This window comes from Trichosurus vulpecula, chromosome 2, assembly GCF_011100635.1.
Source record: "Trichosurus vulpecula isolate mTriVul1 chromosome 2, mTriVul1.pri, whole genome shotgun sequence".
In the NCBI taxonomy this organism is placed as follows: Eukaryota; Metazoa; Chordata; class Mammalia; order Diprotodontia; family Phalangeridae; genus Trichosurus; species Trichosurus vulpecula.
The window spans coordinates 334,191,071-334,217,903 of NC_050574.1; the positions used below are offsets into that span (position 1 = coordinate 334,191,071).

At 39.7% G+C, this 26,833-nt stretch overlaps 1 protein-coding gene across 1 annotated transcript; it reads left to right on the forward strand.

Annotated features, from left to right (window-relative positions):
- Window positions 1–26,058, forward strand: LOC118837118 (HSPB1-associated protein 1-like; the record flags this gene model as incomplete). Its single annotated transcript, XM_036744098.1, has 4 exons — window positions 1–27; window positions 16,210–16,293; window positions 23,619–23,729; window positions 23,865–26,058. Coding segments are annotated over 4 exons (780 nt in total), but the record flags the coding sequence as incomplete, so codon positions are not given.
- Between the last annotated feature and the right edge of the window lie 775 nt (window positions 26,059–26,833).

A 26,833-nucleotide genomic window follows, 5' to 3' on the forward strand; every position in this document is an offset into this window, starting at 1 on the left:
TGGGTGTTGCAGACGACGCTATTTCAGGTAAGCAAAGGCTGTCTGTGCTGGGGTCCTCTGGAGGGAGGGAAGTCAGACCATCCTGGACCTCTCAAGAAGCACCTTCTCCAGCCTCCCTGCCCCGGCCCCCCTTCTCTCGAAGCAGGACCCCTGCTCACTTCATTTAGGCTGATGAGAGAGCGCTTGGAAACTGGGGTCGGCTCTGCTTTCAGGGTCTCCTTTGGGGAAAAGGAATTCACGTATAAAGCTGTCACAATTCCAGAAAACTCGAAGCCCTGAAAAGCATCAATTCGTGTCTCCTTTTTAAAAAGACAGCGCGTACTTATTGGGAGACTGTCGTTCCGAATTCAGAGCTTTACCAGGCCAGCCAGGAGCACCTTTCAGCCCCAAAGCTTTAGTCTCGTAGGATCGTAGATTTAGATGTAGAAGAGACCTGAGAGATTAGCTAGTTCAACGCCGTGATTTTAAAAAGGATGGAAATGAGCCTCTGAGAAGTTATAACTCCCAGAAAGTCCCAGTGCAAAGGGAATAAACATGTCAGTGGCGCTTACCAGGCATTGTCCTAAGTGCTTAACAAATATCTCATTTGATCCTGAAAACCCTTTTGAGGTAGGTGCTGTTATTGTCCCACTTTGCATTTGAGGAAACTGAAGGAAACAGGTTAAGTGACTTCCTTAGGGTCACACAGCTAGTGTCTGAGGTTGGATGGGCATTGAGGTCTTCCTGACCCCAGACTCAGTGTTCTCTTCACTGCGCCACCTAGCGACCTCTGGGACTAAGGCGCTGAACTGTGACTTTCAAAGGCAGTCATTGGATTGCAGAGTCAGCACTGTCACCCTCATCCCCACTTGTCCTTGTCACTCACTCCCCATCCTGGGCCTTTGAGGAAATTTCATAGGTTCCATAGTGACAAGGTGAAGGATCAGGTGAGGGTGTACTTCTGATAGTGTTTACTCCTGTTCCTTGGAGATCTATTTGAGGAGAGGAGTGTATCCATGGAGTTTCAGTTATTAAAAAAAAAAATCAAAAACGAGGCCAGAGCAATTTCTTCCTTTTCTTGCAAAAATGTCGGTTCCTCCAGGAAACTGAACTATGTTTTGCTCTTGAGGGCCAGCAGAGTGGTGCAGAGTGCTGGGCTTGAGTCATTAAGATTCATCTTCCTGAGTTCAAATCTGTCAAAATCTGGTCTCAGTTCCTAGCTATGTCACCTTGGGCAAGTCACTTAACTCTGTATCCCTCAGTTTCCTCATCTGTAAAATGACCTAGAAAAGGCAATGGCAAACCACTGCAGGACCTTTACCAAGAAAACCCCATATAGCGTTTTGAGGACTTGGACAGACTTAAGAATGCCAAATTTTCTCTTGAATGAAGTTGTGTTGTACCACTTGTCTTCCGTGTTTAGGAATGAACATTGTGTACGATAAGCACTTTCACATAAAACTCTATGTATTCCATTGTATAAAAATCCTTGGGGGGGCAGAGGTGAAGGAGAATAAAAATCACACACCAGTCAATACAGGGGAATAACTTAAAAATGCTTCAAAGGTTTTAATTTTCTTTCCATCTGGTCCCTATAATTTCATTAGTGTAGGAAATTGTTTGGTCACATCAATTGTAACTATGCAGGAATTTCTGAAATAATCTCTTTTTGTAATTTCTTATGATATAATCATATTTCATTACATTAATTTTAAAAGATACTTTTGTGTTCCTTTATAATGTACATTACATTAATAAACCAAAGTTTGTTCAATTATTTACCAGTTATCTGAGAAAGAATCTAAACCACCCCCTTAAGATTTTAGTTCTTTGCATTTTCCCCCTGGATCTTGTGATCTGTGTCCTTCTTCCCTTGCCTCCCTTTTTCATCAGGCATTCAGGATCAAGAAGTTTGTTTTTCTTCTGACTATCCTTAACCCTCACCCTTCCTTCTCTCTCCTTATTTCTTTGTTGAGTTTGATATATTTCTGTTTATATATTCAACTTTTCTTTGTCAGTGAGTTTCATCTGATGCCCACTCTCTCTACCTCTTCCTCATCTATATATTCTTTCCACATACCCTAATTATGAGAAATAGCAAATCCACTCCCTTCTTTCTCCTTCTTACGCTAATGTTGCAGTTTATTGTGGTGGAATTCAGAGTCAGACAGTCTCTAATACAAGTATAGCCATTTATTGAGGCTTCCCTTTAGATTAAAGGGGCTCCAAATCAGAGATTCTGCTCCATATTGAGGGGGATGTCAGAGTCAGAGACTCTGCCCACACAAGGATGCCAAAAGCTGTTGGGGTTTCATGATGTGCTGTGGTGGAACTGTCTCAAAGAATTTAGTCAGACTACCTCTAATCCAAGTATAGGCATTTATTGATATTGATGCCTCTCATGAAGTGGGCTAAGTTCCAAAAGGAAGCAGCAGCTTCAGAGAAAGCAAGAGGGATTTTTATAGGTTAAAGATGCAATTACATAACAGAAATTAGGAATATTAAAAAAGCAGGAGGGGTTTGTAACAGGATTAGGGAATAGGGGAGGGGTCAGTCTCAGTGGAATTGTATATTCAGTTATCCACAATGCATAGAGAAAAACCCATTTGGGGGTATTTATGTATGGTAATGATATTATAATAAGCTTTTCTATGTTGCAAGTTTGTTGTAGGTCAGTTCTTTACTATTATTTTTACTTTTACTTTTACTCTTTATTATTATTGCATAGGTGCCTACTTAGGGAAAGTCCTTTCCATTGTTTTGGGGTCTGCATCCTGCTCACGCATCCTGGTGGTGCTGCATTCTGATTGGCTGGTTATTGTGATCCTATCTGAGTCTAGATGGATGTGATTATGATTGAATGCTATTTGTATGGGAAATATGAGGAATGGAGCTGGGGGCAGTGGCTAGCTAGAGACAATGGCTGGGATCCCATCACATGGACTCGCTTGTTGTTTCTGTGGGAAATATGAGTTCATAGACACATCTGTTGTTCTAGTGAGCAGTGAAACGTATATGAAGAAGTTAGAATATTGAGTGTGTGTGTGTAGGTAGTAGTGAATGGCTAGGTAGGAGCAGTCAGCCTGCTGTTTAGTAGGGCATATAAGGAAGTTAGAATACGGGGGCTGAGAGCAGCTTTATTAGAATTCCATCACTAATATGTACACACACACACACACACACACATATATGTATTATCTCTGGAAGTTTTCACATTAAATACAAGGGTAAAGCAAGGGTATCCCATTTATACACTGTTACTTGGTGTCATACAAGAAGTGTTACCTTAAATAGTAAGACAAGAAATAAATGGTAGAAATTAAAGGCAATGAAGAGGAAACAATTATCCCTATTTGCAGATTATATTAATGATTCACTTGGAGGTAGTGTGGTACAATGGAAAGAAGTTTGAAGGCCTGTGTTCAAATCCTCCTTCTGTTGCTTACTTGTGTGAACTTGGACAAGTCCTCCCTGAGCCTCCTTGTTCAGCATCAATTATCATTTAGTCAATATTTATTAAATAACTAACATGTGCCTTATCATTTACTCAATATGTATTAAGTAGCTGATATGTGCCAAGAAACTCTACTAAACTCTGAGGATAAAAAAAGGCAAAAGACAGTCCCTGACCTTAAGGAGCTCACAGTCTAAAGGATGAGGAAACAAACAAATAGGTACTAATAAGTTATTGACAGGAAAAATGGGAAAAAAGAAAAAGCATTAGCACTATATGGGGTTGGGAAAAGGTATCTGTGGAATGTGAAATTTTAATTAAAACTTAAAGGAAACCAAATAGTCAGAGATGAGGAGGGAGAGCATTCCAGGCAAGAGGGATAGCCAGAGAGAAAGACTGTAGCAGAGATGGAACAGCCAGGATGCCAGTGTCACTAGATCAAAGAGTATGTAGGGGCTAAGGGGAAAGGTAAGGTGTAAGAAGCTGGAAGGGAGGGAGGGGGGTAGATTATGAAGAACTTTGAATGCAACCTGCTTTAATATTTGACCATGGTGGCAATAGGGTGCTTAAGAAGTTTATTGGTAGGGAGGAGAGGTGCCTTTAGGAAAATCACTTTTGTGTGGAAATGGAGGATAGAGTGGGGAGTGACACAAGGCAGGCAGACCCACCAGCAGGTCATTGTGATAGCCCAGGCTTGAGTTGATGAGGGCCTGCACCACAGTGGTGGCAGTGTCAGAGGAGGGAGGAGGGCATATTGGAGAGATGCTACAAAGGTGACATCAACAGCCCTTGGTAGCAGATTAAATTTGGATGGGTAAGAGTAAGGAGTTGAGGATGACTTGGAGCTTGGGAAGGGGTTACCCTCTACAGTAATAAAAAGAGAATGGGGGCAGGGTGGAGAGGAGGGTTTAGGGGAAAAGATAATAAAACATACATATACATATGTATAAGAGGGAGTGGTGGGAGAGGTAGGAGAAGAAACCAGAGTGGAAGAGACAAGAGTGGTCAGTAAAGATGCTGTTTCTTATAAGTAAGCTGTGTATATTTGTATAGGCCTCTCTTGACTGAAATTGTTCTTTTCCTAGTTACCAATGATCTCTGTTGCCAAATCTGACTGCCTTTTCTCAGTCTTCGTTGTTCTTGACTTCTGTATGGCATGGAACAGTTTCAATAACTCTCACTTCTCTTCAGATTGCCATTGCACTGTGGTCTTTGTTCTTCTCCTGCAAGTGTGACCAGTGTTTGGTTTCCTTTGCTGAATCATTATCTGTGTCATGCCTCCTAACTCTGGAGTGTCCCACCCCAAGCCTTGTGTTGGGGCTTGGCCCTCTTTGAGTATGTTCTCACTTGATTACTTTATCAACTCTCACGGGTTTAATTATGCTGTTTATGCAGATGCCTCTGAGATCTATATATCCAGCCCCTAATCTCTCCTGAACTCAAGTCCCATATCACCAACTGCCTAATGAACATTTCAGACTGGATGTCATATTGGTATTTCAAACCCAGCATAATCTAATGCTGAACCAATTATCTTTTCCACCCCTTTTCCAAATTTCTGTTGAGGGCATGGACATCACCATCCTTCCAGTTAGCCAGGTTTGCAGCCTTGGCCATGGCACTTGACTCCTCATTTTCTCTTAGACCAATGATGTCAAACTCAAATAGAAAGAAATTCCTAAGACATACTGTCTTAGGAAACCACAGATTTTTAAACTTTATTTTGTTAAACATTTCCCAGTTACATTTTCATCCGGTTGGGTAGCACTCTCGGCACAGTTTGATTCCTTTTTCTTATATACCACATATCCAGTTAGTTGTCAGATCTTGTCATTTTCACGTCCACAACATTTCTCAGTAGCTGTCCCTTTCTTTCTACTCACATGAACACCACCCTGATTCAGGCCTTCATCACCTCTTGCCTGGAATATTAACAGCAGCCTCCAATTGGTGTCCTTGTTTTAAGTCTCTTCTCTAACTTATTTTCCACGTAGCTGCCAAAGTAATTTTCTTGTCTTTGCTGCACTGAAGAGATCACTTCCTATTACACCCTCTAGTGCTGAATATTCCTTTTCCCATGTTCCCACAACTCAGGACTAGAAAGAATAGCCAGCATAGTCAACATTGCCCTGGAGAGGAATGAGAAGACTTGGGTCAGAATCCTGACTCTGTCATTTATTATCAGTGTGTCCTTTGGCAAGTTACTTAGCCTGACTGATCCCCATTTTCTGCCTCTGTAAAATGAGGGGGTTGGAATAGATGATTGCATCCTTATTTTAAATCTGTGTCCTGTGGTCCTTATTTCACTGCCACTGCTAGACCCTTGCTCTGCCACCACCACTCAACAGCTTTTCCTTTGAAGTCTATTCCATCTGATAAATTCACTCACACCTGATCCTTTCCACCACCATATACCATTCTCCAGGACACTCTTCTATCCTCAGTGACTTAAATACCTGGCTTGCCTTTTTCTCCATCTTAATTCATCATTCTCAGTGACTTTGAGATGATGACTTTCCTGTTGCTCAGGCTTTGGAATTCTTGCACATCCTCACCCTTGGTGTTACCCTCCTCAATTGGACCTCATCTATTCACTGGAGTAACATACCTTGGACCTCATCATTACTGGTGAGTCCCCAGCTGTCAATATCTAGAATTTTGGAATTCCCTCTGAGCAAAATCTTTTGCCCTTCTATGACCTCACTACCACTGAAACTTGCTCTCATTTTGACATTAGGATCCTCAGCCGCTACTCATTTTCCTTACCTGTCAACGTTGTTCTGTCTGTACCATGAATTTTATACAGTCCTGACCCATGAGTCAGAAGTTTCAACAGCATGGCATCTCTATTCCTGAAATCCCCTGCATCTTTCTCCTTCCACTATTCTTGCTAATTGCACGTCCTGGGGAACCCATGCTATTTACCTTCTCCGTGCCTATGCCTGAGTCACTGAACACTGCAGGACATCACAGAATGGTGCTGACTGCTTCACCTATAAGAAACAACTAACATTGAGAAAGCACTTTAGAGCTTGCAAGTGTTTATCTCACAGTAACCTTGTGAGGTAGGTAATAGCAGTACCATTAGAGGCAGCAAGGCATACACAGTGGAAAGAGACTTGGGTCTGGAGCCATAGGCCTGCTTTCAAAGCACAGCTCTACCATTTTGTACCTAGGTGACCTTGGCCACATCAGTTACTGTCCTTGGGCCTCGATTTGCCAAGCTGTAAAATTATGGACTGCATAATCTCCAAGCCCCTTCCTGTTCTAAATGTATGATCCCATGGCCTATATTTTACAGATGATTAAACTGAGGCATAGGGAGGTTAAGTCACTTGCCCATGGTCCTATAGTGATCAGGTGCTAGAGCTTAGAATTGAGGCTCCAAGGTCTTTCCCAAGTCCAGCACTGTGTCTACTATCACATTCCTCATACACAAAAACAAGCTCTCTAATTTCAAGTAGATCCTCTTGGACAGCAGTCATTATTCACTTTTGGTTAGCTAGATGCCTCACTCACCACTACAGCTATTCATGCTTCTTCAAGGTCTGCAGCTCCAGTCATTGACTTTCTATAAGCAGCTGACCTAAGTTCCTACTTTACTGAGAAGAATAAAACCATCTATCCTCAGCTCCCTTGTCTCCTTTCCTCCATACCTCTCCCTCTTTCTCTCCCACTAATTACATGTTTTTTAATTTAATGTAATTTCTAATTGTTATGTTTTTTCAATTCAAAAGCATTTATTTTCTCCCCCTCCCAACTCTGCCCACCCAGGAGAAAGGAAGGAAAAACAAAACCTTTGTAACAAATTCAAGCAAATTCCTACATTGGTCATATCCAAAAATGCGAGTCTTATTCTGCATTTTTAGTCCATCACTCTTCTCTCAGGAAGTGGGGAACATTTTTCATCATTTGTCTTCTAGAATCATGGTTGGTCGTTGCATTAATAAGTTATTAAGTCTATCAAAGTTTATCTTTACAATATTGTCATTACTGCATATTCTCCTCGTTGTGCTCACTTCACTCTACATCATTTCATATAAGATTTCCCAGGTTTCTCCCCTTCATTTTTTCTTACAGCACAATAAGATTTCACTACATTTCACATAGTATAATTTGTTTAGTCATTACTCAATTGATTGTCACCCCCTTTAGTTCTAAGTCTTACAGACAAACAAACAAAAGATGGCGTAAATGTTTTTTGCTTGAAAAGAATCTTTTCCCTCATTCTTTGATTTCTTTGCATTTTAGTCCTAGTAGTGATACTGGTGGGTGCAGGGATATGCGCAGGTTAATAAATTTTGGGTAATAGTTCCAAATTGTTTTTCAAAAGAGCCTCTCCTTTTTGAGTTGACTACCCTGTCCTTCCAGGAGAGAGAGATGTCAGAAGAACCTACAGAGAGGAGAGTATCAAGGAGAAGAGGGTGATCAGCAGCATCAGAGGCTGCAGAGAGTGTTTGAAGGATGAGAATTGTGAAAGGGCCATTAGATTTAGTGATTAAGAGATCATTAGTAGCATAATATAAAACAAAAGAAAATGCAAAAGGTGAAAAGAAAACAGTGATCATAAACGTGTATTCTTAAAAGTAAAAAATGATGTCTATTCTAATTTTATCAAGTTAGTAACAAAGTTTTCTTATGTGTTTATTATGATTAATGTTGCCATTGATGACTTAATTTACACAGATCCCAATTAATGTATTCCTTTGGTTCTGCTTCCTATACTGAATTTATGCAACTCTGTTTCTTTGAATTTGTTATCTCTTATGACACAATATTCCAGTTCAATGATGTTTCATCATTTTTTCATATATTCTCCACATGTTGGTAGCTTTTTGTATTTTTTTTTGTTTGCTATTACAGCTGGTTCTTTTTTTGGTTTTATTTATTTTAATTTATTTAATATATTTAGTTTTCAGCATTGATTTTCACAAGAGTTTGAATTACAAATTTTCTCCCCATTTCTACCCTCCCGCCCACTCCAAGATGGTGTATATTCTGGTTGCGCCATTCCCCAGTCAGTCCTCCTATCTGTCACCCCACTTCCCTCTCATCCTGCTTTCCCTTCTTCTCTCGTAGGGCAAGATAAATTTCTATGCCCCATTTCCTGTGTATCTTATTTCGTAGTTGCATGCAAAAACTTTTTCCTTTGTTATTGTTTTTGAACGTCTGTTTTTAAAACTTTGAGTTCCAAATTCTCTCCCCTCTTCCCTCCCCGCCCACCCTCCCTAAGAAGGAAAGCAATTCAACATAGGCCACATTCATATCATTATGTAAAACCCTTCCACTATATTCATGTTGTGAAAGATTAATTATGTTTTGTTCCTCCCTAACCTATCCCCCTTTATTGAATTTTCTCCCTTGACCCTGTCCCTTTTCAAAAGTGTTTGTTTTTGATTACCTCCTCCCCCCATCTGCCCTCCCTTCTATCATTCCCCCCTTTTTTATCTTCTTCCTCCTTCTTTCCTGTGGGGTAAGATACCCAATTGAGTGTGTATGGTATTCCCTCCTCAGGTCAAATCTGATGAGAGCAAGATTTACTCATTCCCCCTCACCTGCCCCCTGTTCCCTTCCTACAGAACCACTTTTTCTTGCCACTTTTATGCAAGATAATTTACCCCATTCTATCTCTCCCTTTCTCCCTCTCTCAATATATTCCTCTCTTATCCCTTAAATTGATTTTATTTTTTTAGATAGCATCCCTTCATATTCAACTCACCCTGTGCCCTCTGTGTGTGTGTGTGTATGTACATACAGATGCACATATATACAAACACTACATATATACATACATAGACACACACGTGTATATATAGTATACATATATATGTATACATATGTATGCATATATATATATGCATGCATATATATACGTATATATGCATATTCCTTTCAGCTACTATGATATTGAGGTCTCATAGATCATACAGATCATCTTTCCATGTAGGAATGTAAACAAAACAGTTCAACTTTAGTATGTCCCTTATGATTTCTTTTTCTTGTTTACCTTTTCATGCTTCTCTTGATTCTTGTGTTTGAAAGTCAAATTTTCTATTCAGCTCTGGTCTTTTCACTGAGAAAGGCTGAAAGTCCTCTATTTTATTGAAAGACCATATTTTGCCTTGGAGTATGATACTCAGTTTTGCTGGGTAGGTGATTCTTGGTTTTAATCCTAGCTCCATTAACCTCTGGAATATCTTATTCCAAGCCCTTCGGTCCCTTAATGTGGAAGCTGCCAGATCCTGTGTCATCCTGATTGTTTTTCCACAATACTCAAATTGTTTCTTTCTGGCTGCTTGCAGTACTTTCTCCTTGATCTGCGAGCTCTGGAATTTGGCGACAATGTTCCTAAGAGTTTTCTTTTTGGGATCTATTTTTTTTTTTTTGCTTTTTGGCAGGGCAGTTGGGGTTAAGTGACTTGCCCAAGGTCACACAGCTAGTACATGTGTCAATTGTCTGAGGCCGGATTTGAACTCAGGTCCTCCTGACTCCAGGGCCGGTGCTCTACTGACTGCGCCACCTAGCTGCCCCCTTTTTGGGATCTATTTGAGGAGGTGATTGGTGGATTCTTTCAATTTCTATTTTACCCTCTGGCTCTAGAATATCAGGGTAGTTCTCCTTGATAATTTCTTGAAAGATGACATCTAGGCTTTCAGGTAGTTCAATAAAATTATCTCTCCTGGATCTATTTTCTAGGTCAGTGGTTTTTCCAATGAGATATTTGACATTGTCTTCCACTTTTTCATTCCTTTGGTTCTGTTTTATAGTATCTTGATTTCTCATAAAGTCACTAGCTTCCACTTGTTTCAATCGCATTTTTAAGGTAGTATTTTCTTCAGTGGTCTTTTGGACCTCCTTTTCCATTTGGCTAATTCTGCCTTTCAAGGCATTCTTCTCCTCATTGGCTTTTTGGAGCTCTTTTGCCATTTGAGTTAGTCTATTTTTTAAAGTGTTGTTTTCTTCAATATTTTTTTCAGTATTTTTTTGGGTCTCCTTTAGCAAGTCATTGACTTGTTTTTCATGGTTTTCTTGCATCCTTCTCATTTCTCTTCCCAATTTTTCCTCTACTTCTCTAACTTGCTTTTCCAAATCCTTCTTGAGCTCTTCCATGGCCTGAGACGAGTTCATGTTTTTGTTGGAGGCTTTTGTTGTAGGCTCTTTGACTTTGTTGACTTCTTTAGGCCGTATGTTTTGGTCTTCTTTGTCACCAAAGAAAGATTCCAAAGTCTGAGACTGAATCTGAGTGCATTTTTGCTGCCTGGCCATGTTCCCAGCCAACTTACTTGACCCTTGACTTTTTCAGTGGGGTATGACTGCTTGTAGAGCAAAGAGTACTTTGTTCCAAGCTTGAGGGGATGTGCCATTGATTTCAGAGCTATTTCTATACAGCCAGCTCTGTCACACCAACACTCCTCCTTCCTCAAGAACCACCAACCCGGACCTGATGCAAATCTTAAGCAGGCTCTGCACTCCTGCTCTGATCCGCCACTTAATTCCTCCCACCACGTGGGCCTGGGGCCGGAAGTAAATGCAGCTGTAGTTCTGTAGCTGCACCTCCCCTGCTGCCCCTGGGGCAGTGGCCAAACCTCGAACTCTGTCCCCTGCAGCTTTTCCCACTAACCTTTTCTGTTGTCTTTTGTGTTTGTGGGTTAAGAAGTCTGGTAACTGCCACAGCTCATTGATTCGGGGCGCTAGGGCCTGTACCAGCCTGCTACTGGTCTGGTTGGTCCTGCGGCCGCCCACGCTGAGCTCTGTTCCCCTCCACTTCATGTGTGATAGACCACATCCAGCGACCATCCAGGCTGTCCTGGACTAGATCCCTGCTTCCTTCTGCTATTTTTTTGGGTTCTGAAGTTCTAGAATTTTTTCAGAGCCATTTTTTATAGTTTTTTGGATGGACCTGGCGGGGAGCTCATGCAAGTCCCTGCTTTTCAGTCGCCATCTTGGCTCTGCCCCTGGAAGTCCTGTTACAGCTGGTTGTACTAGAAATATTTCCAACAATAGTATTGCTGTCCTTTTTTTTAATAAGAAAAAAATTAATGACATAGCTGACGGGGCAAAAACATTTGTCCATACCATCATTATATTCATTAGACTCTTCTTTCTTTTTCCTTTAAGAAGGGTTTATAAAATGCTGACCATGAACAAGACACCCATCTACTGATCTGTTGACATCAGGCTGCCAATCTACTGCGAATAAATGCGCTTTGAGATTTGAAATAAATGTTTTCAGAGTCAAATCTCTTGGCTTAGTTTCTTGAGCAAGGATGGAGAGATGATTAGAGCTCTCAAGTTTAGCTTCATGGTTAGTGGAATTTCTCTTCATCTTTCTAAGTATGAAGACTAGTATCTTTTGCATATCAGAAGGAGATTCACAAGTAAACTACTAAAAATCAGGGGACTCTTGTGATATACCAAGTCTTTTCATAGAAAACTTACAGTAGTATATTTCTAAAACTGAAGCCATAACTTCACTTGTCTATCAGAGTCCTTCACAATTTTATGGGAAAATAAATAAATCTTTATTTCAGAAATCTACTTTGATGTTTGAAAAGCAGAGGATGATATTTCATTATAAATATTTGCTTTTGGGTTTCAGGGTGGGGAGGGCAGATTGTGACTGTAGTATAAAAAACCAAAATTCATTAATTTTTTTGAGAGAATATTTTAAAAATCAGGCTTTGCCTGGGAATGCTTAATAGAGTGCTGGACTTGTTAGGAAGACCTGAGTTGGGCTTGTACTTGTGTTACTAGTGTGTCACCTTGAACAAGTCCTTTAATCTCTGAAGCTCAGCTTCTTCATATATAAAATGAAGATAGTAATACTGGCGCTGTCTGTTCTATATTTTTACCTTATTGTTGTATGTTGTTACCTTATTGTTGAGGCTCAAGTGAGGTGAACTGTGTCACACTCCTTAAAGCTCTTAGGTATTAGTTATTATTACTGCTCCCAGTCAGTTACAGCAATAGCTTAACACTGACCCTCTTGTCTCAGAGTCTCATAAGCCTTTTCATTCTTCTGCTCTGTCCTCATCTCCTAGTTTCTTTTCTGTGAACAGCAGAGTGAAAGGAGACATTTAACACTGAAATACACGGCTTCAGAGTGAAATGAGCACGTCATCATTTTCCTCCCTCCTCTCTCTTTTCCCTACAATTTATTTCCTTTTTCCTTCCTGCTTCTGTCCTGCTCTCCACTCGCATCTCCCTCTTAATTAACTAGCCATAATTTGGAACTAAACAATATATTCGTTTATATTTGAATAGTCGAATTAAAAGAATTAAAGGGGAACAGACTAATCAACTATTTTGTAGGTCATCAACCTTCAGCAGTCAGTGCCTATTTCTATTTTAAAGGCAGTGGACATATCTATCACTTAAATGACATTCACTTAAAAGATTCTTAACTTGGGAAATTCATGACCAGCGTAATAAAACTTCTAGAAATCATGTCATAGTTGGCATGGTTGAAAGCGCTGGTTGTATTTAGCCTGGAAGAGAGAAGCCTGAAGGCACATCTTTGAATGTTATATGAGCTATCATGTTGTAGAACAGAGAGTAGACACGATCCATAGGACAGAACAGCGTTCTGTAGGTGGAAGTCACAAGGATGCAGACTTTAGCTTAGCAGAAGATAGAAATGTTTAAAAATTAAAGTCTACCAACAATGGGAAAGGCATTCAATATAGGCTGGATATAGTATAGAGGGTTTCTGCAGTATAAATTAGGGTCCCTTCCAGCTCTAAGAGTTTATGATTCCTTGAACTGAGTTTATTTTACTTTAATTTTAATTAATTCAATTAATGACTTTTACATTGTCTGTTATCTAGTACATAGAGTATTAACCATCATCTTTCTCTTTCCCCCCGGGTAGGAAAAGGTGGCATCTCTTCCCTCCTCAAGATACTGCTTTTCTTTATCCAACCAGAATCCCCTATGAAGAATCTAGTGTTTTCAGCAAAGTCAATGTTGTCAATCCTGATTTAAAGCACTTTCCTCAGTTTCTGAAAGCTCAAAGGCATATGGTTACACTCCACCCAGGACAGGTAATCCTTTCATTTAAAAGGGAGAGAGGAGATGGCATTCCTTATTATCCCTACATCCTTTCCTCTTGTAAGCTGAAACCTGTTCCCTCTTTTCACTGTCCCTGCCTGCCCTTTTTCCTGTGACAGTGAGTTTCAGAGAAACAAGTAGTCTTCCTGACAATGTATTGGAACTGGGCTGAGGGAAGAGAGTTTTGTTTCTGTGACTGAGGAGCGGGGAAAGATTACCCTCAAAGAGCTCACTGTGGCCCTTGGGCCCACTTCAGGCTCTCAGAAAGTGCCCATAATAATTCTTCAGATAGAGTAAGCGTTAGGAGAGATTGTAATGACAGTTTGGATCAGTGATTGTTGACCCATGATGCAAAACCAGATAAAATCTTAGGGCGTCTTGGTGACTGAGGCAATTAGGTGGGCATAGTGGATGCATAGTGGACTGAGCATTTACTAGCCTTGTGGCTCTTGGAAAGCCACTTTAGCCTCTCTCAATGTCTTCATCTCTAAAATGTAGATAACACTAGCACCTACCTCAGGCACAATTACCTAGCACAGGGTTGTTTTGAGAATCAGATGAGACAATGAAGACAACGTTCGTAGCTAGTATTTAGATAATGCTTTTAGGTTTACAAAGCCTTTTCCAAATATTGTAGGTGCTATAACATATGAAGTGCTTTGTAAACCTTTAAAGCACTATGTAAAGGCTGGTAGTAATTTTGTTGTTATTGTTATTAAAATAAACCTGGTTGTGAACAATTGCCAAAAGTGAAATGGGTATCTGAAGTAACTTCAAATAAATTATATTGTGTCATATCATATATCAGATCATATATTAAATCATGTTTAATTCTCTATAGATTTTTTAAAAAAAACTGTTGTTTGCCTTCTGGTATCTGATTACTGGTTATGAAAGTTTTTCTGGTGATCTATTAATTGCCCTTTTTAAAAGCTGTTCTGAAATGCCATAAAGAAATATCATTGTTACAAATGTTATTTTTCAGTTCTTGTTTCTTCCCAGACACTGGTTATACTTGAATTTACCGAGAACCAGTAGATTATAAAGTACATACTTGATAAGTAGGCTGGTAAAGCAGAAACTGACTCTAAGTCTCTTTAGATAAAAAAAGGAAAAGCTTTTCCTTTAGATAGGGAAGGATAAGCTTTACAGTTGAGGTGTTTACCAGATTGATAATAAAAGTATGAAATATTTCATTTCAAATATGCAACTGAAATAAAACCTTCTGAAGAGATTGTAGATTTTTGAAAATAGTTCTCCAGAGTTTATGATATTCGACTACTATCTGACATTCCTCTGTCTCTGGGTATATACATATGTGTTGTCAAATGTGAACATTAGTTTAGATGCAATAGACGAGTAAGGGTGTTATCTCATAAGTTGATCTTTTCATATGTTGTCGGAAAAAGATAAAGTGAAAAATATCTTATTTGCATTGAAAGTTGATCCCTTGGGAGGACTACTGGATCCATTACCAACAAACAGAAAGAATTTCTAAGCAAGGTTTCTATATTGAACACAGCTCTCTCCAATCTCTGTATCCCTAGTACACAGCCACAGGGTTTGTTTATGACAGTCATCTAGGATATTTTTATATTTATTCATGTTGTCTGATCTGGTCCTCAGCCTATATCCTTGGATCCCTGGCCCAGTAAACTGCCCCTGATAGCTTCAGTTAACCAAATAGCAAGAGAATATTCCTATCAGAAGCTAAAATGAAAATCTTCACTCTTCAAACTCAAAGATGTTCTCTGTCCTATTACTGTGAAACAATGTCTCGTGATTAAATCTGGATAAAATATAAATTGTTTAATTTTAAGAGCTTACAAATAGGCAGTCTTCTCTCTTAAAATAACCCACTCTTTAAACTTTCTTATCCTCTGCCCCAAGGAAGCAGGTATCCTTCCTTTCCAGTGTTCTTAATTTCTGTCTCCCCTCTCTGGGAGCTTCCACATCCTTCTTTAGTATTTTAAATCTTCCCTTCTCCTCCGCCTCCTAGGAAAGGATGAATGGCATTGGAGATAGGGAGAGATGACTGGACAAGTTTCCCTTATCTTGAAAAAGTCTTTATTTGACCTTGTTGTCTCCTACCTGCTCTCCCATTTTTCTCCCTTTCATTCCCAAATTCACATTAATAGTCTTCATCTGTTCCTTCCATTTGTTCATTTCCAGCTGACTCCTGTAGTCTTAACTTTCACCTTTCTCCTAAAATAACATGAAGGTCATCACTGACCTTATCACCAGGTCCAGTGCCTTTTTTAAGTCTTTGTTTTCTTTGCAGAATATTTTACTGCAAACCCTTTCCTCTCCCCTCTAACCTTCCTCCTTAATCTTCATGACACCACACCCTCAAGTTCTTCTGGTCCTTTTCCCTTTAACTTATTTTTCCCTCTCACCCTCTGACACTGTTTGACAGGGCTCTACCTTGACTTAACCCTCTGTTCTCCCTGTTGTACTCTATCCCTTCAAAGTTCTTTCTGTCATCATTTAAATCTCAACTTGTCTACAATAGGACATATCACTTTCCCATCTCCAATTGTCTGAATCCTACCCATTCTTTAAGGAATATAATATTTTTAATCACCCATCTATGTAGCATTTCCTAACTTTAATACCTATTCATTTATCCTCTGTTTCTTTAAGGAACTTGAATTAAGGCCCTGCTCTTAAATATTAAAAATGAAATATCTTACTAATATGCTAATAGCTGTTTTTCTTATTTTCAGGTCTTATTTGTCCCCCGACACTGGTGGCATTATGTGGAATCCATCGACCCCATCACTGTCAGTATAAACTCGTGGATTGAACTGGTACTCTTCTTTTTACTTTTGTGAATGAAAATAATTTCTTTAGGGTCAGCGTAAAATATGTAAAAATAAGCTGAATGTTACTGATGTTTTAACGAACAAGAACTTATTTAAATGAGTGAAGGTTGATCTCTTCCAAACAATCACCTGGAAAGTTACATACTATAATGCTGCCATGACTCAAAACATTCTTGGAGTCCTCTTAGAATTGCCTTTAGAGTCAGCAACATATTCTTTTGAAGATCCACCCTGTCAAGTCATCTTGCAAATCATCATCTTTGAATTTATGCAAATCCATACATAACCATGGAGTATCCAATCCTAGAAGGAAAGAGATGTTGAGGCAGATAGTGTGGACCAGCTTGTTTTAGGTCAGGCAGGAAGGCTTCCTGAGGCTGATGGAATTGGAAAAGTTTTGAATGAGGAGAACTAGGTTTTCGTGGAAGGATAAGGATCACTGTTCTAGGAAAACAAGACTACATTAGAGAAATTGGACTCACAGAATAGAGACTAGTTGAAGCACAAAATGAAAGCTCATAAGGGAGTTCCAGAAAGGAATCTAGACTCCTCAGCTCAGTGCAGAAATCACATCCACTCCATAGCTAATAGATTTAATAAGTCAGGTCATTTGGGGGGTAGCTGCAATAGAATCTGAGTCTCACTAGTAACTGGTCAGGAGTCCTTACAATGGCAGCACAACAAGTGATTATCTGCTTCTATTTGAATATCTCCAAGGATGAAGACCCACAAGCTCCAAGACAGCCCTTTCACTTTAGAACAGCTCTAATTGTGTGGGTGTGGGTGTGTGTGGGCACATGCTCGAGTATGAATTTCCTTGCGTGAAGCCTTCATCTGCCTTTTCTACCCATAACTCTAGCCAAGGCAGAACAAGTCTCCACCCTCTGCTATATGACAGCCCTTAAAGAACTTGCAGGCTGTTATCATGGACCCCTGAAAATCTTTACTCCTTCAAGCTAAACGTCCAGTCTTCATGTGACAAGCTGACGTACTTCAGTTTGTCTAAGTTTCTCTGAAATCTACTTCAGAGGTGGTCTGTCCTTTGTATGCTGGTTTTATTTTCTTGCAGCCTAAAATAATATGAATTTTGTTGGCTGTTCTGTCAAATTGCTAGCTCATATTAAGCTTGTAGTGCTCTAAAATGATATATTTTTCATTGGAATTGATTCGCCAAGTAGAGAACTCTACATGTTTCTATAAATGTAATATTAACATGTTGTACCCAACACTAGGCTTTCAAGATCCTTTTGGTTCCTAATTCTGTATCAAAAGTTTTTATTCCCCTCCTAGTTTCCTGTTGTTTGCAAATTTAACATGTTCCATCTGTGCTTTCAACCAAGTGGCTGATAAAAATTTTGACCAGCTCAGGTGATAGGAGCTGTTGGAGTTTATTGAATGAGATGACAAACTTGCACTTTAGGAAATCATTTTGACCACTGAATAGAGTGGGGAGAGCCTTGAGGAAGGCAGACCCACCATTGGGCTGTTCCAGTAATCCAGATGTGGGGTTAGGAGGGCCTGCACCAGGGCGGTGGCGATGTCAGAGGAGAGACAAGCAAGTCCAAGAGATGGTGCAAAGGTGAAATCAAGCTTTGGCAACAGATTGGATGTTGGGGGGTGGGGAGGACAACAAAAGATAGGAGTCCAGAATGACTCCTAGCTTGCAAGCCTAAGGACTTAGGAGGATAGTGATATCTTGAATAGCAGTAGGGAAGTTTGGAAGGGAAGAGGGTTTTGGCAGGGATAAGGGAGTATGTTGAAGGGACGAGGGGGGCAGAATAATGAGTTCAGATTTGATCATATTCAGTTTTAATTGTCTACTACATATCCAGTTCAAGATGTCTGATAGGCAGATGAAAATGTGAGACTGGAGGTCAGCAGAGTGATTAAGGCTAGACAAGTAGATTTGAAAATCATTAGCATAGAGATGATAATTGAATCCTTGGGAGCTGATGAGATCACCTAGAGAAATAATATAGAGGGAGAAAAGAAGAGGACCCAGGAAAGCCCTGTGGGACACCCACAATTAATTATGTCCTAGATGAAGATCCAGGAAAAGAGCCTGAAAAGGAGCAGTCAGATGACAGGTAAGAGAACCAGGAGAGAGGAGTGTTTCAGAAACCTAGAGAAGAGAATATCAAGGAGAAGAGGTTAATTGACAGTATTAGAGACTGCAGAGAAGTCAAGAAGGATGAGGATTGAGGAAAGGCCATTGGATTTGGCAATTAAGATATCATTGGTAACTTTAAAGAGAACGGTTTCAGTGGAATGATGCAGTCAGAAGCTAGGCTGTGGAGAGGGAAGAAGTGGAAGCACCAGTTGTAGACGACCTTCTTAAGTTTATCCACAAAAGGCCAAAGAGATACAGGGCAACGGTTAGTAGGGATGGAAGGATCAAGTGAGGATGGGAGAGAGAGACATGAGCATATTTGTAGGTGGTAGGGAAGCAGTCAATAGATTGAAGATAAATGAGAGAGGGAGCAGTGTGCTATAGGAAAACAGGATGGAATGGGATCTCTTGTGCAGGCAGTTTCCTGTTGGTCACAATTGGATCCAGAATGCAATTCTTCCTATTCTTTGCTTAGTTTTTCAGATGAGCAAAACACTATTAAAGAAGCTTGCAAGTGTATCAGCTTTTCTGTTACAAGCGAAGAGGATTTCAGCAGATGTCCGCATCCTTGTTTCCCCCATTACTACAATGTCATGCTTCTGTACCAGGTTTATGATCTGTTTCCCAGGCTCCTCAATTCTGTCTTCTATTCAGGCTGAAGGTAATATGACTCCATAGGGTTCCTTGTCACCATCCGTTGAATCTCATCCAAATGCCCTTTGCCATATTTCCTTATCGTATTCCTGAACTTCCTAAAATGACTTTATCTTCTTAATATGTAAGACTATTCTGCCCCCTTCCCTTTTTATCCATTCAGTTCCTTTTCAGTCCAGAATATCCCCTTCTAGACATTTACTTCTGTCATGAGCCTTTGAAGCCAAATATTCCTGTTAGTCTAGGTTCTCTCTCCACTTTATACAAGAGATTTTTACAAGCGGTTTTCCTCTTTATCCTCCTTTACCTTGTTTATTACTCATACCCTGTACATTTGTATGTATACAAAAATCCTTTGGTTTTTTCTTGGGCATTGTCACCCATGAATCCTCTGGTGCTCGTTTTTCCCCTATATTGTACCTGCTGATCTCTATGGCATCAGTTTTCTCACATCTATGTGTGTAGCTCTCTCATTTGCTCCATTTTTAAGCCCTCTCTAATTAGATTAACAATATCCTGGGCTATACTTCATCCCTAGCCCCCATAATTCCTATACTCACAACCATGGTTCAGGACTTTGAATCTCATTCTCAGCCATTGTCTAACAGCCAACTGCTTTCATTCAGCAGCTGAGCTGGGCTTCAGATGATATTTTTATGGCACTGTGCCATGGTCTTTTATTTATCCCATGACCTACTCTTGTTTTTCATCTTCCTTTTTGTTTCATGAGTTCCTTTTGCATCCATATCAGTCTTTTCAGACAAATATCATTTTTCCACATGACTGCTTCTTTGAATACATATACATAGATAGTTCTGTACTCCTCTCTATGGAAAGACCTTGACACTTATTAAGTAACTCTCAGTATTAATTAGTCCATCTTCCCTTCCTTCTCCGTCTCATTTTCTTCTGCATTCCAGGTGAGAATTTCCTTCTACCTCTTTACATCCTTTTTCTTTATTTTTTCCTTTGAAGACTCTTTTGTCTCTCTTCCCACCCCCCACCCCCATTCTATGAATATTAACTTTGGAGTCATAAGTGATCTTCACTTTTCCTTATTGCCCATATCTAATCAGTTGCAAGGTCTTGTCACTTCAGCCTCTGAAAATCTCTCACATCAGTCCTGCTTTCTCTTTGCCCTTGCCCTTTGCCCTGCCTACACTTTGCCCTTGTCCCCTCCTTCCTGGACTATTGTAATAAGTTTCTAATTGATCTCCTTGCCTCTGCTCTTTCCTTCCAGTAATCCATCCATCGCACTGCTGCCAAAATGATATTCCTATAGCTCACACCTGACTATGTCAGCTCTCCTGCTCAGAAAACCCTTCTGGTTCTGTAATGCCTTCAGGATAAAATACAGATTCCTCTGACTTTTAAGCTCTTCACAATCTGGTTACAACACATCTTTCTATATTGATTTCATGTTACTCTTCTGCACACCCTCAATGTCTTGGCAAATTGACCTACCTGCTGCTGTCTTTCAACTTGACTTTTGCGCAGTCTGCTCCTTTCGTGGAATCCTCTCCTCTCCTTCCTCACTCCCACCTCTTGGAATCCCTGACTTCCTTTAAGGCACAGCCCAAGGACCACCTGCTTCACAAGCCTTTTGCTGATACCACACTATCCCTTTCTACTTACGTTGTATATTTTTATATTTCCTAATTTATGTGCATGTCATCTATCTCCCCTGACTTGTGAGGGCTTTAAGGACAGAGATAGTTTCATTTTGTCTTTTCTCTCTCTAGCACAGTACTTGGCACTAGTGGACATATAACAGTGTTTATCAGATTGAATTTCAAGGAACATCTCATTCCTCCAATAACCCAGGCAGTAGAGTTGCATTCTTTCAGACCCTTTACTTTCTCTTTTAAGACAGAGGATCTGGATAGCTGTTAAAGGTACTTGGCAGAATACAAACCCAGAATGTTCGTTGCTGGTTCCTGCAGAATTCCCCTTTCCTTTACTTGCTTGAAGCAATAGTAACCGTTTTTGTCTTTTTTTGTACTTTTCTTGGTCAAACTTTAGACTAACAGCTGTGACAAATAAGGCATAAGGTGCAGATTTTGTGAGATGTACACATCTCATTTCACCACACATCTTCGGATATCTCCCTCTGCTTCCCTTCATGTCAGGTTCTCTGTCCCTATTAAGGTGATAAGGCTTAGTTGATTTCACAGAGAAAAGAAGACAAGACAGACTATGGTACATGTGGACACAAGAATAGAAGCATGTGACCAAATCCAGTTATTTAATGAGATATTCTAACCTCATTTTACCTTTCTCTTTCTTGATAACTCCCTTTATTTCCTTGGACTTTTAGGCTCTATGTCCTTTTTGGGGAAATGGAAGCATACTTTACTTAACAGAGAGCTTACAAGGACATGAGGTGGTGTCCAATTATCTGAGGTCTATCCATATCATTTCACTTCAACGTTGGTCTTACTTCCCTGGCCTCTAGGTTCTTTGTAATTGTTAAGGGGGAAAAAAATCTTTTTAATGTTAAGCTAAAAACCTTGTAACTTTCAGTCCAGTTGAATAATCAGTTTCATTTTTAGAATCTCATTTGCTATGTGTTCTCTAAACTTTTTGAAATATATTCCTAAAGTCTAGAGTTTGTGCACTGTATTCTCTTTCCTAGCTACTAAAAAGAAGATAAAATTGACCCTTTCTCTTGTCTTCCTGTTCACATCACCAACCACTTTTTTCTTTTCAAGAATTAATTACAGAGTAGAAGTTCTCATTGCTGCCTTTTCTACCTTCTGTTATATTACATTAACAAGAAGGTGTGTTGTTCCTATCAGGGAGGAGCCAGAGATGGGGTCTCAGGCCCAGCTGAAGCTGAAAGTCTTCATGGTATGGAGAAGCCTCCTCATCCAGGGATTGAAAAAAGACTTTAAGGAGGGTCCAGAAACATCGGAGAGGTTATGTAAAAAGCCACAGTTAGTAGTTGGGGTCATGGGGTACTGAGTAAAGGCCCAAAGGTGAGAGGCAATAGTTGGATGAGAGTCCAAGCTCAGTGCCAGGATCAAAATGTAGTCTAAGGTTCAAGTGAAAATGCCTCACAAGTATCCAGAAAGAAAGATACAGAACCTGGAATTAGGTACAAAAGATCCTTTTAAATGACTCCCATGTTTTGCATATGCATGGAGCAGCTGTTAATGAATACAGAAAGACTAGTGATAAGGAAGATTTCTCAGGAAAGCTTCCTGGAAACCTGCAGTGTATTAGGTGATTGTAAAGAAGTGAAATAGAAATGAATGTCTGTTGCTATCTTTTTCTTTACTTGATTCTTTGTCAGTTATATTTAGTTGAAGTGACAAGATCATGCAGTGTCTTTTCCCATCTCTATTTCAGATGTGTAGTATCTGCATATTTTGACATTTTTTTACATTTAAAATAAGTGTTATGGGCAGCTAGGTGGCACAGTGAGTAGAGCACCAGCCCTGGAGTCAGGAGAACCTGAATTCAAATCCAGCCTCAGACACTTGACACATGTATTAGCTGTGTGGCCTTGGGCAAGTCACTTAACCCCATTTGCCCTGCCAAAAAAATAAAAAATAAAATAAGTGTTATTTGGTGCCTTTTGTTTTTACGTCATAGTCGTTTTAAGATAGACACCCCACTACCACCAAATTAGCCTTCCTTGGAACAAAGACAACAAAAGCAATACCAACCTTCATAGTGACTTTTTGATAGTGTAGACAACATTTTCACTTGTAGTCCCTCACTTCTCTACCAATAGAAGAGAGATGCTACCTTAACTCTTCTCTAGGACCAAGATTGTCCACAAGAAATCAGCATTTAGTTATATTCGGGGGAGGGGAGGGACTAGTAACGTCAAAGTTAGTAGTATGAATATCTAGTGTTTATAGAGTGCTTTTAAAGTTTGCAACGTGCTTTATGAATATTATTTGATTCTCACAACAGCCATGGGAGGTAGGTGTTATTACTATCTCCATTTAACAGTCAAAGAAAAGTGAGGCAGAGTTTGTTAAGTGACTTACCCAGAGTCACATAACTAATAAGTTTCTGAGGCCGTTTTGAACTCAGGTCTTCCTGTCTCCGGGTGCAGGGTCCTATCCACTGAGATACCTAGCTGCCTCTTCTAGATGAAGTGAGGACTGTCCTTCTCATCCCAGGCTGTCTTCAATATTTATTTCCATTATTCCTCCTAAATATACAAGGAAGACACTACCAGATTTTGTTGTGGAGATGTGCACCCCCATGCTTGGTGTGTCTTACAAACTTTTAAAGTTCTAAACATATCAAAATGTAAAAAGGTTAAAAACATCTGCAATGAGTTGGATTAAACAAAAATATTCTAGGTAGGTTTGTATACAGATGCTTCTGCAAGGAATATACTACCTAAATACACAGAAAGTATGTGTCCACTTCTCAAGGATTGGCCAGTGTGTTCTTAAAACACCATGTGTCATTAGCAAGAAACTAGTAAAACTTCAAGGAAGATAGATACATTTCCTCCAGTATTAGCCGTGGTGCACAACACCATCTCTAAGACAGCTTCTCTTTTTTCCCCCCTTGTTCATAGGAGGAGGACCATCAGGCTCGGGTAGAAGAGGCCATCACCCGAATGATAGTGTGTGCCTTGAAAGCTGCAGAAGATCCCACTGATACCAAAGCCTGGTTAAACCCTACAGAGGTAGGGGACTTCTTATTTTTATTGTATCAAAATTGATAATTTATTGGGAAGATAGCTTTGGATGAAGCTATTCATTTTGTAGGAAAATTGAAGACAAACTTAGATCGTTAAAAAATCTTCTTTCCTTTTCCTTAGGTAGAGGGAACATCTCATGAAATCAATTGTCAGTATTTAAATGGAGCCATTTCTGCCTATTTGGAACACAGTAAAGTAGCAGAAACATTAACGCCCACTGAGTTCAAAATAAATGGTAAACACAGAGTAAAGTCACCCTTGAAAAAGAGGAAATTGGATGTATGCACCAGATCAAAGGAGAAAAAATCACCTAATTGTACATTAGCTACAGTTATGGCAAAGCCTGAGGAGAAGATCCCCTTTGGCCTGGATCTAATTCCAGTGTCACCCAGTCTTCAAGATGAATCTTCAGAAAGAGGAATAGATGAGAGCGATATTAAAGACGTTGTCAAGGAAAGTGGGGGATGTGAGGGGAATTTAAATTGTGCACAAGAGCAACTGGTGATGAATCAAGCTGAGATGCCACTTGCAGATAACGTTGTTTCTGACAACACCACATGCCCTTCTCAACCATTCATCTCTACAGATGACCTGCTGGATTGTTTGGTGGATCCAAAAGTAATACGTCTAGTAGCACAACTTTTGTTACAGAAAAGAACTTTGAACTTAGAAGTATAATTTTTGAAAAATTAAATGATGCTACATTAACAAGATACTTTTCCTTTTTCAAAATATATTTTTTTTAAGTAACTTAACATTTACTTTTGCCTTAGCTTGTCATTTCAGACCATTTCAGTGTTTGGAAGGGTGAGTTAAGTGGGTGTTAGAATTAGAAAATGCAATATGCAGCAGTATTTCCAAAGAGATAAATGATGATCCAGCATTAGTAACAAGACTGGCATTTTTCTGTATTGTTGATTTCTGTTTCCTCCCAAGGCATTCAGGGTGGTGTGCTAAAATAGTTTCGTCTGTGCTTCTCAATGAAGTGGGTAGTATAGAATTGATAAGATGAGAAAACTGAGGTAAAGACAATGATAGTCACAGAAGAAATGTACTTCAGAGCTTCCACAGAACCATAGAATTTTCCATCTGGAAGCAACCACATACAGATTTTCTTAGGCTAAAGAACCTGACACCTTAAGAAGTTCCGTGATTTGCTCAAATCCATGTGGCTGATAAATGGTTGAATTTGTAGCAGGAGTTAGAGCTCCTGCCTTCTCATCCAGTGCTCCATGCTGAGACTATGCCATCTCCTTAGGCTTGGCACCCCAGCCACACTATCCCTGATGTTAAAAGAGAAAAGAGCTTTACCTCACCAACACAAACTTTTGCCGTATCTGTATCAGATTCATACCCAGGAAGCAACCACAGCTAAAGAGTGGCCCTCATGCCTGTCTCAGCCCAAGGACCTGAAGCAACCGTGCCAGAGAATATGATCAGAAATTCAGCTTCACTGGGGAGTTGGGACCTCATCTTTGCCTTATAAAAATGTGAAGAAACCACTCTTTGCTCCAGAACCCTCTCAAGAGCTATTGATCTCAATAGCTTGTCCCTCACTAATCTCAGTTGGACCTGTAATCCTTTTGCCCCTCCCCACTTTGGTTAACCTCTTTCAGGCTGCCATGGCCCAGCAGTTACAGAGAAGTTAGGAAAAGCAGCTTCCTAATAATTGGAGCAGCTGGGCAGTAGAATGGAGCAGGATGGAATGGATGGCCTCATGACAGCATCAAATGTACTCCATTTGTAACAGGAAATAAAAGATGTCAGGAAACTTTAGAGGGGCAAGATTGGGCCAGATACCTAAATATGGTGGCTTTATGTATGTTAACATTTTTCACCACATGTAGGTTATATACATATATATGGAATAAGAAAATAGTCATGTTCTGTGTCATCTATGTATCGTAATGTGACACTAGGCTGTCAAGCAGCTATGCCTAACCCTGATTTAGGAACATCTCCAGATACTCCTAATTATCCAAGGGCTGTCATATTTTAAAAAGGAAATGTGTTTGGGAAAAATAAATATTTAGTAAATTGGGGAAAGTGCTGAATGGGGAATCTAAAGGGCATGGGTTTAGATCCCTCTTAAGTTGTTTACTATCTGTATGACCTTGGTCAAGTCACTCGCTGGGCCTCAGCATCCTCAAATAAATAATGGAGTTGAAAAAAATTTCCATTAAAATATCTTACAGATTTAAGGATAAAAACCCTAAAAAGGATGGCATGCAAAGTACCTTCAATATGATCAAAAACATTTATCTTAATCAATGAGCTAATATCTGCAATGGTGAAACACCGGATTTGTTCTTTTTTTGGTTCTATATGAAATTACAAATTTTTGTTTTTTAGCACTTGACTTTTTTTTAAAGTATGTGATAAATCTCAAACGTTACTTTTGAGATAGCCTTTGCCTGTACTTCCTTTTTGCCTCTGGATTTTCAAATGTGTTACAGTGGTCCCCTTTTCTGACATTGCTAGCTCCCCATCCCCAACACACAACCCTCTCCAAAATTTAAAACCAAAAGAAAAAAAACCCCTTGCAATAATTAAGCCTAGTCAAGCAAAACATCTGTGGACCATATCCAAAAATGTATTGTCTCCAACATAGCTTCATCACAGGTATTTTAGAGACATGGTTTGGTCATTGTTTTGATTAGAGTTCTTAAAACTTTTCAGAGTTGTTTTTCTTTACAGTGTTGCTGACCTTGTGCAAATTGTTGTAGGTTTGGTTACATCAGTTCTACCCAGGAATCTCTGAAATAGTCTCTTTTTGTCATTTCTTATGATATAATCATATTCCATTACATTAATATTAAGATACCTTTGTGTACCTTTGTAATGTACATTATGTTAATAAACCACAGTTTGTTCACTCATTTCCCAGCTATCTGAGAAGGAATATAAACCACCCCCTTAATATTTTAGTTCTTTGTTTTTGGGGGCCTTGTGATCCTTCCCTTCCCCTCCTCCCTTTTCCATCCCCCATTCAGGAGCAAGAATTTTGTTTTTCTTGTGACTTCTCTTCTGAATATTACCTTGTCTTTTAAGCCCCACCCTTCTCTATCCTTGCTTGTTTCTTTGTTGAG